This window comes from Pyxicephalus adspersus, chromosome 3 (assembly GCF_032062135.1).
Source record: "Pyxicephalus adspersus chromosome 3, UCB_Pads_2.0, whole genome shotgun sequence".
Classification (NCBI taxonomy): domain Eukaryota; kingdom Metazoa; phylum Chordata; class Amphibia; order Anura; family Pyxicephalidae; genus Pyxicephalus; species Pyxicephalus adspersus.
The window spans coordinates 137,091,295-137,112,005 of NC_092860.1; the positions used below are offsets into that span (position 1 = coordinate 137,091,295).

The window sequence follows — 20,711 nt, forward strand, 5'->3', positions numbered from 1 at the left end:
CTACTTCCTGTCCTGAGCACAGTGGTCACCCAACGTTGTTCATGGATCCATCAGGACAAATCCATGAATGTCTGATGAGCAACAACCGCTAATCAAGTAAAGGGAGGAGAGCACAGCGGGGTGCCACTCACTCATCTTCCCTCCTCTCTATAGAACATAACAGGCACTGTGTGTACACACTCATTCATTCATCAGGCAAAGCCTAGGAAGAACATTTTTCCCTGCTTTCTCTGTAGACCTCAGAACACCTCCTATGTTATGGAGAACAAGAAATCAGAGATGTTCTGTAGTCCTAAACATTTCCTGATCTAAGCTTACAATGCTGTTCCTTCAGAGATGCAGTAGTATTATTTCATATAGATAATGGTGTATCTATATAGATACAGCACAGTATAATTTGTAGATTTAGTGTAGTTTCAGGTTTTTGTTAACTTCCTTAGACATGTTTAGACTTATCTTGTGCAAATGATCCTTCACACACACAGAGGGGGGTACATTGATTTGTACAGAAGTTTTATTTGCGTGAGAAGCAGCCTATTTAAATCAAAAGACTTTGTCATTGTAATGCTTATCTGCACCAAAATAAATGATACCATGCACAAACAAAAGCAGCACAAGAGTGGTAAAATGCCCCTAAGGCAGAAGGTAGGAGATCCAGTGTAGGGATCAACTCCCTTTGAAAAACATGGACCTGGAAGATTCCCATGAGGGAATGTTTGAAGGAAAGTCTGATCCCTTGCTTTATACATAGATCCCTCCCCTTGATTCCTCTATCTGTATTTTTCTGAATTACCAAGTTAATGCCATGTTATTCCAAATTATTATTGCTTTTCATTAGTGTTAGGTCTACTAAGTATCATGTCCATGCCTTTAATATTTCAAGGTACCTCGGCACTTTGTACTTAGTATATGGCGGCAGCCCACTATCTCTGTCAGCTAGGGGTTATTCTAATTATCAGAACGTTAATCCTATGGAAGCCATAGATTAAAAAGCTTCCGAAGCCTGAATAACAATATAGCATTCTTACCATGTCCCCTGAGGAAGCCTAATATTTATTATTAATATTAATAAACAAGATTTATATAGCACCAACATATTACGCAGCACTGTACAATAAATAGGGGTTGCAAATGACAGAGAGATAAAGACAGTGACACAGGAGGAGGAGAGGACCCTGCATCAAAGAGCTTACAATCTAAACTGAGGGGGAATTGCACACAATAGATGAATATTTGTTTATATATATTTGAATATTCTGCCTCTTGTGGTTGACACCTTTGCTGAATGTCCGCTGTTGGAAAACCCTTACAGGAAAAGCCACCTAAAGTGTGTTAATATGAATAAAATCCTAAAGGACAGAGCTGTTCATAGTCTTTAATTGTAACAAGAGGAGCAATAACGCACACTGTGCTTCACTACTAAACAAAGTACAACATGCATACCTGAATATATACCAAAGTACATAAAGTTTATTAACATCTATAAAAGAAACAAGGATTAACATCCAAAATATATAACATTATTTACATCACATACAAACATAAAAAATTGAAATTGCCATTGTTCTCTTTTTTGTGGCAGCTAGTTCAGTTCTGAGGAAAGATCAAATATGCAGATTAACGTTCTTTTTCTTAGCTGCATGCTGGTTGGGAAAACATTTATGGATCATGGTCTTCTCTAATAGTCAGTCTAAGAGTCACTGAGCAAGAGTGATGATATTGATGATGTTGTCAGATGGAAACCTTGGCAGTACCTGGTGAAATAAATACAAAAATGAACATGAGTCAATTGTTTTGTCGTTTCTTATAGAATGATCGTCTCAGATCTACACCTTAGACCTGATTTATTAAAGCTCTCCAAGGCTGGAGAGGATACACTTTCATCAGTGAAGCTGGGCGATCCAGCAAACCTGGATTGGATTTCTTTAAAGTCATTTTCTATTTGCTATCAAATGTTTTGAATCTTCCAGATCCAAAGTGTGTGTTTAAAAAAAATCTTCTTTACAAACATTCACTGTTTGTGAAAACCTGGAATGGATTACTGTATAGTCATTTGCTATTTGCTAGTAAATGTTTTGAATCCTGGACCAGATCCATTCCTGGTTTGCTGGATCCCCAGGTTCCCGAGCGAAAGTGTATCCTCTCCAGCAGTGGAGAGCTGTATTAAATCAGGAACATTGGGCCTGATTAAAGCTCTCCAAGGCTGGATAGGATACACTTTTACCAGTGAATCTGGGTGATCCAGCAAACCTAAAAATTGATTTCCTAAAAGCTAGCAAATGTTTTTAATCCTGGATTCCAGGTTTGCTGGATCACCCAGCTTCACTAAAGAAAGTGTAGATTCTCCAGCCTTTGGGAGCTTTAATAAATCAGGCCCATTGTGTCTATGTGTTCCCAATTTGTATTTGGCCTCCATAGAGTTCTAGGTATGAGGTAGAGGTGAATACTATTTACAGGTGTTCTGGGTACTACAGTTTACACTTTTTGTGTTGTAATAATGACTATTGGATGTTACAAGAGCACACAGGATTAGAGAAAGCTTTAAATTATTCTTGTGCATTTTCAATTTAGAGCTAGCGCCTGGGGCAGCTTCAAGTTACCTTTCTCCTTCTCCCTCATCCCCCCATTTTCTATCGGAGTGAGAAGAAGCCACATGTAAAGTCCATGTTGATTTTTCAAAGAGCTTATGCAAGACTCATTCTCCACTACCAAGCCTATGCATGAGAGATGAGAGTCCCATAATCTATCTATACTCAAATTACCAAAAATGTCTTTGTTCCCGGAAACAAAAAAAGGCTGAGAGTGAAGGTAAGCTAAGTTCTGTAGTGACTTTTGAAAGTTTAATTTGTCAATAAAGGATCCAGCTTTGCATAGCTGATACAGTGATAACAGAATCCACCTTGTTAGGTTTTCAATCATATCTTGGCCAGATCCGTTAGTGATAGCCGCAGCATCATGTTGTAGAATGGTAACCATTTCAGCACTTTTACCCCTTTGTTCAGTGGTAACTTTGTCATTGCTTAAAATACCAGTAATAAGTAGTAATATAGAAAAGAAATATTGTACATAATATTTAATATTCTATGGAATGAATAGACCAAACTTAAAAAGTGTTCATTTTTTGCTGTTAATTAAATGTAAAAATAAAATTACATTTTATTTCTTTTTTTCCAAAAAAATGTAACAAAACAAATGAAAACTATTAGTAGTAAAAAAAGATCAGAAAGAAATAATAGTTAATGTGTAATGGGGCTGGTTATTTGAGGGGTTAAATAGGAAAACAGGTAGGTTACATACGGGATAGGGACTGTAGGTTTGTTCTTAAGTTGAATTTGTATGTAAGTCGAAACCAGGACATTATTTTAATGAATGCAATTAGGACAGATGTTTGTCTCAACTTATTATTAGGCAGCGTGGTGTCAGTTACTGTATATAATCCTCACTGTGGGTTAATCACAAACAAAGCAAATTTGCATTCATTAACTTTTGGAGCAAGTTGTGCTTTGATATGCAAAAATAAACAACTGCAAAGTTTGTTTTGGTCATTAAAGAGTTACAAGATGTTACAGATCAGCTCACCCCCCTAAGATCACCCACAACCTCAGCTGTGTTTAGCTAAAGATTTGTGACTTAGGTATCCCACGAGGCTCTGGGTTACCTATTCAGTATTTACTGCTGTGGTGGTAAAGACATAAAGAGAGGTGTCCCTCCTTCAAATGTCAATAAAATAGTTAAAAAAAAATACTATATAAAATATCATGTAATCACAATCGGATTGAATTTTTTGTTATTGTTTTTTTTATATATATTTGCTTACTATACTCTTTTTATCAATGTACAGTAAATTGTCTTTTTTAAACATGAATTATTTCCCTTTAGTATATTCTTACTTGTATGTTTGTTCCTGTGGATTTGAAATTTGGAAACATCACTAAAGACGTTTTTGCAGCCACTATAGTCGCATCTGTATATTTTTAGCTTCATCTGGGTCTCCGCTGGTCCAGCTGTCAATGGCCTCTTCTCTGGATGTCCGGATGATGGTCTATACAAGAAGACAAAGAGTCAACAGGCATTCTTACTTTTTTTTGTCTTTTGTAGTTCACCAGACTTCATTTTAAGTGTAACATAAAAAAACATATTCTTGGTTAACTAGCTCTTTATTTCCCCACTTGCATTGAAATAGTTGTATCTGGGCAATTATTCCCAAGGGCAGGGCGGAAAAACATATTGAGCCGAATATTTCATTATTATTAATAATATTTACTTATTTAGCGCTGAGATATTACGCAGCACTGTACAACTGTCCCGCGAAGGGGTTTACAATCTGATTTTCCTACCATAGTCTTTTGTCTTTAATACAATCTAAGGCTAATTTGATATACAATTTAAAAAATGTAATTACCGGTAGTCTTTTTTGGGGGTATAAAGGCTAAATGGATTGCAAATCTAGAGGGATGCCAAATTTCTAGTTTTCTCCTTGTGCATCACAGAGACGAACTAATAAAAAATTGTTTTCATCTACAATTACAATCTTCAATCTACATAGTGTAACAATATAGGTATTATAAACTCTATAGAGTTCATAAGATCCCAAAATTACCATTTTATTATTATACAGTATTTATATAGCACCATCATATTATGCAGCGCTGTACATAGTCGTGTGACTAACTGTCCCTCAAAGGAGCTCACAATCTAATGTCCCTACCATAGTCATATGTGATTAATGTAGTCTAAGGTCAATTGTTTGGGAGAAGCCAATTAACCTAACTGCATGTTTTTGGGATGGGGGAGGAAACCGGAGTACCCGGAGGAAAACCACGCAGTCACGGGGCGAACCTGCAAACTCCATGCAGATAATGTCCTGGCTGGGAATCAAACCTGGGACCTAGTGCTGCAAAGGCCAGAGTGCTAACCCCTGAGCCACCGTGCTGCCCCTGTACCATTAATACCACCTAGCATATATGGTTACAATCATAATAAAAAATGCTACTTACAAAGTAAGCTATTCAAAATCCCTAAAAATACCCTCTTGCCAGACAATTCAACAAAAATATCCTTATAAGAATATAGGTGCATTTAAAATATTTTATGCATGGTATTTTCTGATACAAGTCTTCAACCAAAGATCTGCAACTGCTGATTAGCACTGCCATCTTGGATGTGATGTCCAAACCCCTAGTAGACACAGGTGACACTCTATAGCAGCTTTTGTTAACCTTTTTTGCATAAGGGAACACTTGAAATACTGTTCGGATCTATAAGGAACACCTTATATATTAATATATCCATAGCTTCCAGTACATTAGTATGATGGTCATTGGAAAGTATGTCACCCTTATAGATAGCCAAAATGTAATTGGTATTAGATAAATTGGCATAAAAGCACAAATTACTCAAAAAAACAAAAGAAATGAATCCAGAAAACACATTATTAGGGACCTCTGAAGGAACCCTGGTTGAGAATAGAATTTTCATCATTCCTCCTTCTGGCTGCTACATAAAAAGTTGTATAGACAGATGAAAAGCAAAGGAGCTTGCTCAGCAAAGAAAGTTATTGGACATTCTAGAGGAAGAGACAGTTAGGATATGAAGGTGGTGGGGGCTTTTCCAGTGATTTACTAGTCAAATTCTCAATGAAGTTCAAAGACACCTTGCAAGTAAATAAAAAATACTTTTTGGGAAGAAGTATGCAAACACGCAAAACAAATCTTCATTCCAAATGCAGCTGTAAGTACATGTAGTGCACAGTATTAACAAGTTCACATCACATCTCTAATCTCCATCATACCCTCTAAGGGTAAAACCATGTACCCTTGCTAATACTAAGTATGCACAGCAGTGTTTGGAATAAAAAAATAATTTGTGTCATCCATTGATATGTGGTCCTATTGATGTTGTGAATTGGATCAGGGATTGGACGTAACCTTGGGTCTTCAATGACAACCAGACCGAATGCAGTATGACAGACACATTGCTTGGCTCTCTTTACCAAACTGGACAGCACCATACTATGTGATAAGAAATATATGTCTGTGCCATGATTCACTTACCTATAGAATGCTGTCTTTGATGCTGGGCTGACTTTCTGTGATAATGGCTTTGTGTAATTAGTGGCTCCCTGTTGTTTCATTCCAGGTTTACCATTTCTGTTTTTTGACATTGACTTTGTAATATGTGCAGGAGTTTCTAAAGGTCCTGGAAACAGATTGTGTTTAGGTAGTAATGCTTTAATAAACTCACACAGCTTATTTAATACACATGCTTAAAACAATATAACCTTGGCAATAACCTCTTCTTAAATTAGGAATATTACCTGCTGGGGTTGGGCATGGATTCAACATTAATGCTTCATTCAACCCTGCATAAAACAAGAACATATTTTATTAATCAGTTAAAACTGAACGAAACTCGCCTCTCCTCACTCTATTGCTGGACTAACATCTTCATTTGGTCTTTTTTCGGGTTCAGGTCTTCGGCAAGGCCAGACCAAAACTATATATCTCCCATGTTCATTCATTCCTGGCACCCGGGTATGCTGGGATTGTACATTGTCAATGCATGCACAGTTCAGTGTATATTCAACAGGTGAATATGACCTGGCAGGTAAGTTTATTGGCACTGCATAGCATGTCCTTTCTTCAATAAAGAGCTGCCTGCTTGCAACTTTTAGAGAGTATATAGAGTTTAGAGTTTATCTTTAAATTCTAGAATACTGTTCACATTTTTCTATGTCCCTATTCATTTGACAATAATAAAATAAATTATAATAGATATTTAGGGACAAACAAAACTTTCTTTTGCCTTCCATGTTCCAATGTTCTATATAGTGTATAGATGGAAAAATATATTTATTATTAAAATATATAATAAAATAAATATAATATATTCTAGGTTACATGTGCAAATGTTAAAACAAGTATTATTTTATTATACATAAAAATACACATTTTATTTTGCAGTTTGTCTACTTTATCATAACATCATGCTAGAAAGTCCAGCATATTATTTACAAAATAAAAATACAAGCTTTACTTACATTTTAAATTCAAATATTTTTTATGTTACCTCTAGCATATTATACATTTGCATTTTGTTCCTACATAATAGCTTACCCTGTAGGATGACCTTTAGATCTGGAAATAGGTTGATGTAGAATTCACAGAACACATAGGCACAAAATGCTTCTACATTTTTCTTCTGCTCAATGAGGCACAGAGCTTTGTATAGAACATCCTTAGTGGGTCTCTTGTCAGCCTGTAGCTTCTGCAAAATATATATTTAGATACAACCAGGTAAAAAATACAAAAAGTTTTACAATAGCAATATACAAAAACCTTTATCAATCATCTACTTGTTCCATGATTATAAAACACAAGGAGGTACTGGATCAGTACAGTATAATACCCCCAACCTGAACCCACTAACACTTGTTAAAAAAATCAATTAATAGATGTATTAAATCCAGCTATCTTCTAGCAGGTCACATCATGGTTCCTTTATCATCTTGTACAGTGTCAGCATTAGATGCATAGAACAGAAGCAGTAACAGTAGGTGAATATTGTTTGTGTGAGCCTAGGCTAGTGTAATCATTCATTCCCAAAGATTATTAAATGATGGCCTTGTATCATAGAAAATGAATTAAATGCTGATTGGGGTCATTTAACCAAGAGAACCAACAATGGACCATGAAGTGATGAGTTTGTAGGAGAAAGGGTGAGAATTGCAGTGAAAACTGCATTTATTTTTAAGGAGCTGGTCAAGGAATTTGTCAAATTTGGGATTAGATCTACATTGATTTCTACATCTAGGGCTCGGAAGGTATGTTTGTTGTATAATACAACCTTAGAGAATACCCTGCATTTGAAAACAGTATTCCTATGGCATACAATGGCTAGACCAAGTATATTAGGGCTCTGGATGACAAATCTGTATATATAAAAAAAATGAATCATATAAGGCAAAAGGGGGGCTCTGCCCAATCAAGCCTACAATTTAAAAAAGTATCTGGGCCTTTTGGTAAAAAGGACCTTGTGATCCATTTTATTTTATGTTTATCAAATTTATTTTTATTTTAAAGTCTTTAGAAAACATAAATAGGACTGCCCTGCCTTACAATATCAGGTGCTGTAAAACAAAAAAGTGGGGTTATGATCACAATATATTTGACTGCAGACCTACTAACCAGTAATTGTAGCCTGGATAACAGTCCCATATCATGCAGACCGTATAGAAATGGAAAGCGTTCATTGATAGCTTGGCAGATGGCAGTTTTGCTACTCTGAAAAAAGTTCTGCATATATTCAGGATGGTATTTCCACCCAGTAAACAGTTCTGCTTGTTCTTCACAAGGTTCTATGTGGCAAAAACACAAAAAAAAAAATGTGTAAAAATAAGTGCAAAAATCTTGGTAAGAAATCCATTCTCCATTTCAGGTCTGATTTCCCTCTTGCTAATTGTCTAAGCTATTCCAGATCCACAGCTGTACAAATTCAGGATTTTAGGGGTTTATAGCAGTCACATAATTCTGCCAGATCCATATACTGCCAGGCAGGACAGGCCAGGCATATTCCCATTTTGAGATCCATAATAAAGTGAATAATCAAACAGTGGTTTACTGATAGTAGCTTTTGTATAGGCGTACACCTCCATGGGGCCTGCTGATAACTTCCACATGCTGAAGCTGCATTATCGGATAAAAATGGCAGCACGCATATTCTTTGCATCAAGAGAGTAGAGGCACAGATGCCCAATAAACTAAAGGTGAAGGTGGCGCTAACGGCAGAATATGGTCATTCTAATATTTTTTATAAGTTTTTATGTCATGCAGACTGTGATAGGAGATCAAAATTAGAAGAAAAGCTTGCAAACTTGGGAAAAAACTATAACAAATTGTTGCACAGCAGGCTCCACCATCCACAGCTACATAATACCACTGCAATATAGATCAAATGACTATTAGGATAGTGAGTGCTACATCAAAACTATTTAGGATTAGTGTTTCTGCCTGATAATATTATTATTATTATTATTATTATTATTATTAATAATTAACAGGATTTATATAGCGCCAACATATTACGCACTGCTGTACATTAAATAGGGATTGCAAATGACAGACTAATACAGACAGTGATACAGGAGGAGAGAACCTTGCCCCGAAGAGCTGACAATCTAGTAAACCCTTATCACCTAAGATGAGGAAGAGAAGAAGGAGTATCATGCGATTGAGTTGCTAACAACCTTTATTCTGTATGCAGGGAGAGTGGGACATGTGTATTGTGTGTGAAATGGCCATTGCTAAATGTGCACCTGCCTACAACCTACATAGAAGCAATATTTCCCCATCATTCCTACGCAGCCACCTCGGTGCTGCCTCTCTTAGGTCTTCTGCTCCAAGGTGGGAGGCAGTGCCTAGTAGGTCGCATTACCCTGTCTCCGGCTCTTCGGCCAAGTTCATAGAGATTTCGGATACTACCACTGGAAGCGCACAACTCTTTCCCCCCTCACCAACCATCATCCCATACTGTCTCCCACCTGCTTGCACCTCTGCACCTGTCACCACCTGATCCTCCTTAATTCACCTCTCCCCCCATTCCTAACAATACACCTGACACTCCCCTTTGCTCTTTCCTTTGCACCTGCCACCTCAGCACACCTGTCCATTGCTGCTCCTACCTGAATTAGAACTAGCCAGGAAGAGAAGAAGGAGTATCATGAGTGGCTAATACCCTCTATTTCAAGAGAAAATGAGACACGTGTATTGTGTGTGTAGTTCTCCCCACCAACAACCAGTGTTTGCCATATGCCCAACATATCCATTCTTGAATAGCCACACTTTTGCCAGTAAAAAATATAGGTAAAATTAACCTTGTAATATTTCCTTGAGCCCTGGGTATAACTTCAGGTAACATTCCTGGAATATATATTCAAAGACAATGCTTAACTTCATATCCTTGTTCTCAATCAGTGACAAACACTCATATATGACTCTTGACACTGGCCTAATATTAGCCTGCAGTTTCTGCAAAACATAAAAAATTAGATTTGCAACGCAAATTAATAAAACAGCAGCACAGTTAGTGTTTTAAAACAATCATTTTTTACCTCTAACTCTTATGATAATGAAAGAAATCTGATTGGATGCCACACTTTGCACATTGTCTAAAGTTTGTACTGCCCTATTTAACTTAAACATACCATGTTTTACAAAACCTGCATAATACACATTTTATCATTTGTAATAGAAATTTAGGTGCAAATAAAATCAGTCTGGTTAGGTTTTATTCTTTTGTATTAGACACAAGACATTAAGTAGCATTTGGATAAGCAGGTATGATCAAACATCATTCAAACCAACTTTTTCAGCAATAAGAGCACCCGTATTGCTGTGCATGTTTATTTTTTTTTGGGGGGGTTGTCAGGCTGGCAGTCATTCCTGGCAAAATCATACCCAGCTATGTGCTCTTCTAAAACTCCCCATGATCACTGTTGATAATTTCATGCTCCCTGATGCTCAAAGGCAAATAATAGTGTATATAATTCCAATAAAGATAATGCTGCCAATTGCATATTTGATGAAAACTTTTTTTTTGTATGTATTGGTATATATGTTTTTATTGTATATGTAACATTTGATTATTTTGTTTATCCATAGTGTAATAGTACTATAGTGTAATAGTACTATAGTGCCTATTTTATATGTTTTCATATAAATGACTAATTAAACACAGAATGGAATAGCACTAGTCATCCCCATTGCAGCAAATATAAACCGGTCCTAAAAAATACCTCTGTATCCAGTCTATACCTAAGTACTATACTACTACTCTAAGTTGGTGCCGAGTTCATCAGCAGTTATATGAACAAATTTATAGCATGGTAAACATGGCCACTATCAAAGGCTCCTGAGGGAATGGACTTCAGAAAAAGTCATCAGTTTAAAGAGTCATACACCCAGTCAGCACTTGGCAGGCCTCCAAAAGAAACTTTAACTTGATTAACCTTTCAAAAATTGATTGATATGTATAGAAAAACAGAACTGCCATCACATGTTTCCAACAAGGGAGATAGATAGATTTAATGGATGCATGGAATGTTTGCAACATCAAATAGTTAATGACACTGCAATGCTTCTTCCTGTCAATATTTCTCTACTGACAGCTTCAATGCGTTATTAAAAAACAAGTAAGAAATATTATTACTTACCAAGGATTCCATCTCAGACAGAATAGTCAGATCTTGCAGTCCATGAACAAATGGGAAAAGATCTGTTATCGCTAAAGAAATCTTTACTTTATCCTGGGCAAATATAATCCTGTCTTTATCTATGTCGGCAGTGACCTGGGCCCTGTTCCTGTATTTTCCTTCTCTGTACTCTGTAGAAATAGCAAAATCCATTATTAGTGAACCAGTTAAGATAATTTTATTAAAAAACAGTATTTATATAGCACCAACATATTATGCAGCACTGTACATTAAATAGGATATAGGTAAAAGGTCAGCATAGATAAACAAGATACTTATAATAATTGCAAACAAATATGTAGAAGATTTATAGTTTGGTATTTAGGTTTGACTTCTAATTAGGGGGGAGTTAAGCTGAATTGTAGTCTTGTACAGTTGAACGATTTACTCAGGTTTTGCTGTATACCATAAGTTTTTCACAGTGTAAGTAAGTCATAAAGTACACTTCATTTCTTGGCAGAAGGAAGTCCATCATTATCCAGCCCAGTATTTCTCAAATAGGGTTCCATGGAACCTTAGGGTTCTTCCAGTGGTTTCTAGGGGTTCCTTGAGCAATAACCAATTTGTGCCTCTCAAGTCAGGTCCAGTGACTCTAATGATTTTTTGGGCTTTTTTTATTTGAGTCATTTGTGCTTTCCAGGTCAATTTATCTGATATCAATAAACTTTTTGGCTTTCTGTAAAGGTGACATTCTTCCCATTTGCCAGCAATGTAAGAGGAACTATTCCCATTGACCACTATTCTAATATACTGTTGTGTAGTAATTATAGACAGGGTTCACTGGGAACATGAACGTTATTTCAAGGTTTCCCTAATTTTAAAATGATCTAGCCCTTCACAGCTTTACTGTCCCTGGCTGTCCTTTAATGGGATTTGAGTCATCTGAATAATGGAAGCTCAGCATGTGGGGTTACCTGGGACAGTTTGCATGGAAATGCATTCTGCTTAAGATGTCCATTTCTCAGACTGACACATTGGGCCTGATTTATTAAAGTTCTCCTAGACTGGGGAAGATACACTTTCTGTAGTGTAGTGGGTGATCCAGCAAACCTGGAATGGTTTTCTTCAAAGTAATTTTCTATTTGCTATCAAATGTTTTGAATCTTCCAGATCCATTCCAGGTTTGCTGGATCACCCAGCGTCACTGCTGAAAGTGTCTTCTCCAGTAAAGGAGAGCTTTAATAAATCAGGCCCATTACTTCTTGACATTTTTGTCTTATACCAGCTGAATGATTTCTGCTGCCCTCCAGTGTGCACATCTAAAACATAAACCAATGTAATTCAATGCAGATATGGATTCTATGACTTGCTGTTAACTAGAACTCTACACAGCTGCTAGTAACACTTCAACAACTATTTATTTTCTATAATACATGCCAGCTGAGAATGCTTTAATCCAATAAGCCTAATGAAAGACTTCTCTTTTAACATACCTTTAAAAATTGGTTTTAGATCGGGATATTTCTTCAGGAAAGGTTTCTGGAACAAATGCTCAAAAAAAGGTTGTAATGGGAAGCTTTTTTCTTCTAAGCAGCATAGACATTCATACACACATCGGTGGACGGACATCATATCTGCCTGCAGTTCCTAAAGGACAGATCAGCTTGGTGAATAATACAGCCTGACATATATAATGATATCATTGCATGGTAACGTTCACACATTACATACACAATCCCTGCTTCTTGCTTTGCATTTCTACACAGTAACTTTTCTCTATTGTTTCTCCTTAAAAAGCCAACACAGGCAAGATGTCAGATCCTATCAATCTAACATGTAACAGAGATGAAAAAAAGGCAGACATGTTTGTAGCCCATGGAACACCCATGACTGCAAGCATAGGAAAATCGTAGACATGGGGCCTGATTTATTAAAGCTGTCCAAGGCTTTGTCGGTGAAGCTGGTCGATCCAGCAAACCTGCAATGGATTTCTTAAAAGTCATTTGCTATTTGTTAGCAAATGTTTTTAGTCCTGGACCAGATCCATTCCAGGTTTGCCGGATCACCCAGCTTCACTGATGAAAGTGTATCCTCTCCAGCCTTGGAGAGCTTTAAAAAATCAGGCCCATAGGGAGATCTGTGATTTAAATCTATGTAGATACACCTCTCCTTGTTGTACTTAGTTTTGCTTCATGCATCATGTCAACATATTTGTCTGTACTCCAGAGCTCTGTTGTTGTCTCTTAAGCTATTGGTAGGTTTCCAGAAATGATTTGAATATCAGGGGTTCCCGAGTAGAAAAGGAGATGGTCTAAGTTTGCAACTTTTCTTAAAACTGTATCTATTGGTCAGAAACTAATAAAAATCACCATTAACATGTTTCATTGCACTTTGTTTGCAACTTTTTCTGAATTAGTGTAGCACATAAGCTATTGCTATGTTTGATATTTCTTCCAGCTGTCAATTATAACAAATGAAAGCACTTACCAGCGACTCTTCCTCACACAGCATACCTGCCTCCTTTAATTCATTCAGAAAAAAAGAGCATTCAGTAATTGCCAGGCTAATAGAGACTTTTGACTTTGCAAAAAACCACTGTAGATCTGCCGGGGATGCTTTATGTTGCTGGCCATTGTGTCCTGTATGGAAAACATAGTTATGAAGGATACAACTCAGATAATAAATTACTACATGTATGTTGTGCTGTTTACTATGTGATAATGAGAGCTTGCAACTGTCAAAGACCGTTATTATTATGATCAGAAGTTTTCCAACGTGCCAATAAGTGCCAAGCTTCCCCTTGCATACAGAGAAAAGGGAAGGAAGTTATCTTTCACAACTTTTGTGTGTCAGCCAGTTGCAAGATATCTCTCTGCAGCTTCTGGTGGGTGCTAGGAAAGGATGATGCATTACTACCAATTATTAACAGCAAGAAATTTCGTATCCTTGCAAAAACCAAATCTGTATTATAGCCAAGTATTTCTTTGTATATGAAATATTGATTCACTCAAACTTAAAGTCTATCTAAAGCAGACAGCATGTGTGGGATTTTTAAGGTAGTAATCAATCACATCAATTATAAACTCATTTTTACAGATTTTATTAAAACATCAAATTAAGAGAGTATTATTAATTTTCTGAACATTTTAAAACCAACATAAAAACATTCACACAGTTATGGTTTGTAACTGCATATAAACAGGGGACTCTAAATGATGTAATAAACTTGACGCGTTTCGTGGAACTCCAGTCTGCTTCTTCAGGAGATATTTTTACTTGGTTTCCCCTTTCCAAATGTTCTATGACATACCCTAGATGTTATGGCAGCCAACCAGCAAAAAGATGGAGCGAGAAACCTGCAGTGATGAACTTTCTAATAGGCAGCCTTCATCTTTCTTTAGACTTATTTCTCTGATTTCTTATGTAATGCTTACAAATATTTATTCTTTCACTTGTTCAAACATGTAGTCATACAACGATGGCTGCTTATCCATATTTGATTCCCTTTCTCTTAAGCCATTTTCCTAATAAATACTCTCCTATAATGCTGCTCCATTTGTGCTAAGAGCTATCTAAAGAAAATGTATTTTTCCATTTTGGATTAAGTGGAAAATAGTTAAAACCATTTTTTTGCAAAGTGGGATGAAACCTTTATAAACATTTGTCACCATTAGTATATATCCAAATATTTTTTTAAATTTCTGGAATTTTCAAAAGAATTTTTAAGTACCAGCTTAGGCAAAGGATTTATTTCCACCATTGGTCTGAAAGATATGCGTGCTGCATAAACTTTAAAAACAAATTCATTCTACCAACAAGTCTCCCTTTGACAATTTTGCTTAAAAAACATGTTCAACTGTCAATGGCAACAAAATAATACTGTTTATGAAAATATATAAAAACATATTTCTCTATATTATTCAGGTTGTATCACCAAATGTAAATGGTCCATTTATATACCAGGTTTGTATGGACATTTTGGGAAGCATTTGTGTATTTTTTTTATAAAGCAATAAAATGAGATAGCACATGCAGTACAAAAACATTTGTCCCATCATGTAACTCAAAAATAAATTGCATTTAAAAACATACCATTTGTGGTTTCCATTGTTAAGGCCAGGTCACAATCCCAATCTTGATTAAAGTTGCAAATTCATGCCTGAAAAAGTGAAAGAGGTTGGTCAGCGACTGTATCCATCTTAGAGGATGGGGAAATCTTTCAATCCTAACAACTAATCTTACAATCATAAAATGCTGCATAATAAAAGCATTGCTTGCTTTCGTCAAGCCATGCTAACACCGATCCTTAGTCTGAACTAGGAATGTTCTATAAACTTATTTACATTCATAATGCCATCCCCTTTTTTAAGATCAGGACGTATGAGCAGAATTGTTGGCATGTGGTCATTTCTTGCCAAGTAGGTCCATTTCCTGATATAATGGGCCTGATTTATTAAAGCTCTCCAAGGCTGGAGAGGATAGACTTTCATCAATAAAGCTGGTTGATCTAGCAAACCTGGAATGGATTTCTTCAAAGGTATTTGCTGTTTGCTAGCAAAAGTTTTGAATCCTAGAACAAATCCATTCCAGGGTTGCTGGATCACCCAGCTTCACTGATGAAAGAGCTTTAATAAACCAGACCCAATGGGCCTGATTTATGATAGGTCTCCAATGCTGGAGAGAATACACTTTCAGAAGTGGCTGTGGGTGTTCCAGAAAACATAGAGTGGATTTTTAAGAATCAATCGTTATCAGTATAGACGCCGAAAAGGCTTTTGATAATGTAAGTATGCAATGGTTGTTCAAAGTACTGCAAAAATTTGGATTTGCCAGGGAATATCTCTGGTTGATCCAAAGTATGTATTCTTCTCCAAGGGCTCGTGTACATACACCTTGCTATGTGTCAACGGCATTTGATATACAAAAAGGCACGCGGCAGGGATGTCCCTTGTCGCCTCTGCTTTTCAACCTGGCACTGGAACTTTTAGCTTGTGAGATTAAGAATTTGTCAAATTTTCAAGGTGTTAAGGTGGGGAAGCGGGAAGTTAGAGCGGCATATTTCACAGATGATATATTATTATTCACTGCTAACCCAGGAACAGATGTTTCACATATACAACATCTGTTTGACCGGTTCAAAGAGATTTCAGGATTAAAAGTCAATTTTGATAAAAGTGAAATCTTATCTTTATCCCGTAGTCAGAATGACAGTTGGTACACCACTGTATCTTTCTCAATGGCTAAAACTCAGTTAACATATCTGGGTATCAAGATTGGAAAGCTCCCATCATCTTTACATCAACTCAATTATCCCCCGCTAGTACAATGGATAGGTGGGGCACACTGCCTATTTCCTCCTTTGGTAGATGCCAATTAGTCAAGATGGTGTCGTTTGCAAAATTGTTATATCCCATGCAGACGATACCTCTTTTACCTAAACACAAAGATATACAATTGCTAAATAAAGCTTTTCATATGGCAGGGGAAGACAGCAAGGATTTCTTTAGCCAAACTGTACTTGCCAAAGGAGGAGGGAGGGGTTAATTTCCCGAATGTGAGACTATATAATTTGGCATGTATTACTCGCCATGTTATAGACTGGATAGGGGATACCCCCAGGTACTCCAATTTTGAGTTGGAAATGAACTTGGTAACACCGTGGGATTTGAAAGCATTACTCCACTGTAAGGTCTCACAGTTACCTGTCTTAATCAGATATAATTTGCTAGTGAGGGATACGATACTTACTTGGAGGGAGATTAGGCATAAACTAAAACTACCTACGAATGTATCTAAGTACCTTCCTATTACTGGTGATCCAGGTTTTGTGTCTGGATATACGAGTAAAGTGTTTCATAAATGGAAAGAAAAAGGGCTATATTTATGTAAGGATTTATTGGAGAGAGAGACCAACCGAATGTTGTCTGCTCAAGCTCTTCAGGCGAAGTATGATCTGCCAGGATGGTCGGTTCACCCCTTGTACTATTTACAAGCTGTGACATATTACAAATCAATGACACAGCCATATGTGCGGGATGATCCTATGCAGAAGGATGTATTTGATAAACTGACTACGCTAGCGTCTTCCTCTATATCTAATATTTACCAATTCTATCAAAGTATCTTTAATAAACCACTTACAGAAACAATTGTGAGACACTGGCAGAGGGATTTTGCAAACACAGATCTGGTGGCTTATATTATACAAGGCTACCAGAATGTACAGAATTGTATGGTGAACGAGGTCTGGAGAGAATCACATTTCAAAATTATCCATAGAGCACATAAGGTAATGAGGAAACGTGACTCGGCCGAGTTGCAGAGGACATATTCATACTGTCCTAAATGTGGGGCAATAAATACTACATTAACACATTTTTTGTGGACGTGTCCGCAGATAGGTCAGTTATGGGATGAGGTGTTACAATTTTTTAAATGAAACCACAGATCAAATGCTTCGTAAGGATCAGATTTTGTGTCTATTTGGTTCTTGGGAGCATGAGGACTCTGTCCCATTCCCGGTAAAATATAAAGGTTGGACCAGTATATGCCTACTAACGGCTAGGAGAGTGATTCTGAAGGATTGGATTAATTCTGTGGCCCCGTCTATACGGGAGGTACTCGCATTGTTAATAGAAGTATTTGATAGGGAATTATTTGAGTCAGAGAGAGAGGGAGATAAACTGATCACCCGCTTCTTCCAGATATGGTACCAATATATAAAGTACTTAGTGTACAGGAAAAATTGACCATCTATGAACGATTCAAACATTCTACGTGGATAATAACACAGGGACTGTTGTAATTTAAAATGATTGTGAGCATCCTGGACGGTATGGACTGGTATGTACTAAAATGCTTTCCAGTAAGACTATACATCATTTATGTTTGTAGCAAATTTTTGGGCTTATAGTTAGTTTTTGTATTTATTTACTTTTCTTTTTGTGTTATGTTCTATGTTTTATTGTATTGTATTTTATTTGGATTGGGATATGTTATGGAAACTAGCTGTGAAGTAACACTGGAATTGTATTCTTGGTTTTTTATAGATTGTGTTGTAATATTTTTTGTTGTACTAGTTGGAAAAATAAAATAAAAATTATATTTAAAAAAAAATGAATTGTTATTTGCTACAAATGTTTTTAATCCTGGACCAGATCCATTCCAGGATTGCTGGATCACCCAGCTTCACTGATGAAAGTGTATTCTCTCCAGCTTTGGAGAGTTTTATTAAATCAGGGCCATTGTACCATGTGACTCTAATGGACTCTACCTGAGGTTTTGATCCTAGGGCAGAAGACCACAGGTTCTGGAAGGGGGATGAAGCCACAGCATCTTGAAACGTCTATTGGAAACGGGAGTGGGCCATGAAAAAAATGTGTGCTGCCTAAATCATCATGAGTTTGGCTTGCTGGTCTCGTGTGCTTGAATATTTGTTGTTGTGCTTTTATGTACTAGTGAAAGATCACCATTGAGTCGAATACACATTGGTAGCTACTGACTGACCATTATGTGCAGGTTGGTACTCCTGTCATTTCCTTATGCTACCAAAGAAATAAAAACAGAAATAAACCTAAAACCAGAGACTTACATACATAGTTACATAGTAGGTCAGGTTGAAAAAAGACATAAGTCCATCAAGTTCAACAACTAGGGAAATATCCCAGATATAAAACTGTACATAGCTGGTTCAAAATCTAAGGCAATCAAAACAAAAAGCAACTCTGGACAGAAATAGATGTAGTAACATTGCATAAATCTAATGAAACAATGCCAAGGTCAGTGTGTGCCGTAGTCCAAGCTAAAGCCAGGCAAAATATTTTTAGTGTTTGACTTTTTAGGGTGTGTGTGTGTGTGTGTGTGTGTGCGCGTATATGAATGTATATATATATATATATATATATATACACTCCTACACAAAGAAACACATAAATAATATTAATATTATTGAAAATAAACTGGATTTTTTATATTACCAACATAATATGCAGCGCTGTACGTTAAATAGGGGTTGCAAATGACAGACAGACACAGACAGTGACACAGCAGGAGAGGACCCTGCTCCAAGGAGCTTACAATCTAGTAGGTGGGGGAATTTACACACACAGTAGGATGGGAGATATGTAGTGGTGGGAGGTAGTGACGGTTTCAAAAGACAGAAGATGGGTAGGCAAGATTGCAAAAACGGGTTTTGAGCGCTCTTTTAAATGAGCAGAAAGTAGGAGCAAGCCGAATAGGACGAGGAAGACCATTCCAGAGAGTTGGGACTTCTCTAGAGAAGTCTTGTAACCGTGCGTGTGATGAGGTTATGAGTAAGGAAGTCATTAGTAGGTCATTGGAGGAGCGGAGAGAGCAGCATATATAATAAATAATAAACAGGTAAAAAATATACAATTTTAGATCATGACTAGTCCTAACTTTGCAAAGGCACATTTACTTATGTTTCTTTAGTAAATTATTCCCAGTGCATCCATATAGAAAGCTGAGTTTCCCTGCAATCATCCATTCTCATACATGTGCTCCAGACCAGCAACCAGTCACAGACTTATACACAAAGTTATTACAGAAACTTTCTGATAAAAGTGTCACAATGTACAGACTAATCAATGCAATAGTGCTGCTACACAACACACACAACCACTCACACATCACACACCAATACTTACTGAGATCTCCAGCTCTGTCTGTAGTATATAGAGTAATACACAGCTACAGCTCCCCAGCACACCAACCCTGCATTTCAGATGTTTTTGGAGCAGCCTCCACCTCCCCCTGTGCAAACCTCTGAATGAAAACATTACATCTGGCATGGTTCCTCCTCCTGTGCTGACTGTTCACATTTACAAGTCCCAGCACTCCTCCCATTTCCTGCACTCCACATTTTGTACTGGAACTGCAACCTACTTCTCACTCTTCTACCAACACAGGAATACATGTGTCTTTGTATTCATATAATAATAATAATAATAATAATAATAATAAAAAAAACCTTCTTTATATAGCTGTATAGAATGTGTTCTACTATCCCTCACTGTTATAAATGTGTAGTCTGGTTACACTGAGCCACCTCCAGGTCAACTCAATTAATTTGATGTAGGATTTGAGAATATTTATTTTACATTATGTTTAAAATACTCAGGATACTATGTTATATTTACATGTAGTACAATGATGAACTCAATTCATTTGATGTATGATTTGAGAATATTTATTTTACATTATGTTTCAAATTACTCAGGATACTATGTTATATTTATATGTAGTACAATGATGAACTCAATTTGTTTGATGTAGGATTTGAGAATATTTATCTTATATTATGTTTAAAATTTCCATTGTTTATTCTTGACTTGTTACATCTCTATACATATAGACCGTCAAGCACGCGCTAATATCTATCCCTGAGGAAGCCCTACGTGGCAAAGCGCGTCGGATCATTGCGCGCCACGGCACGGTCAATGGTTACCTTAATAATTTCTTGATGAAATTCACTATGTATAGTATGTACAATTATTCTGTGTTG

At 36.7% G+C, this 20,711-nt stretch overlaps 1 protein-coding gene across 2 annotated transcripts; it reads right to left on the reverse strand.

Moving 5' to 3' along the window:
• Window positions 1–1,448: 1,448 nt before the first annotated feature.
• On the reverse strand, window positions 1,449–19,993 carry LOC140327212 (uncharacterized). 2 transcript variants are annotated; one of them, XM_072406486.1, is made up of 12 exons: window positions 19,855–19,993; window positions 15,281–15,347; window positions 13,676–13,827; window positions 12,682–12,835; window positions 11,210–11,379; window positions 9,872–9,917; window positions 8,187–8,356; window positions 7,116–7,266; window positions 6,317–6,361; window positions 6,054–6,198; window positions 3,891–4,042; window positions 1,449–1,754 (listed from the first exon to the last, which is right to left on the reverse strand). In XM_072406486.1, the coding sequence occupies exons 2-12, from the start codon at window positions 15,294–15,296 to the stop codon at window positions 1,732–1,734; spliced, it is 1,224 nt and encodes a 407-aa protein (XP_072262587.1). In that variant the 5' UTR covers window positions 15,297–15,347; window positions 19,855–19,993; the 3' UTR covers window positions 1,449–1,731. The 2 variants fall into 2 exon arrangements, with proteins under 2 accessions (XP_072262587.1, XP_072262586.1); XM_072406485.1 differs by having other exon boundaries at window positions 9,872–10,025.
• Window positions 19,994–20,711: the final 718 nt, after the last annotated feature.

Bases quoted from the DNA above. Each gene is read 5' to 3' on its own strand.
- LOC140327212 (XM_072406485.1), bottom strand. The intron at 12,836-13,675 runs GTAAGTGCTTTC...TCTGTCCTTTAG, and splicing joins TGTGTGAGGAAGAGTCGCTG to GAACTGCAGGCAGATATGAT. The intron at 4,043-6,053 runs GTAAGTGAATCA...CTTCTTGTATAG, and splicing joins TCAAAGACAGCATTCTATAG to ACCATCATCCGGACATCCAG.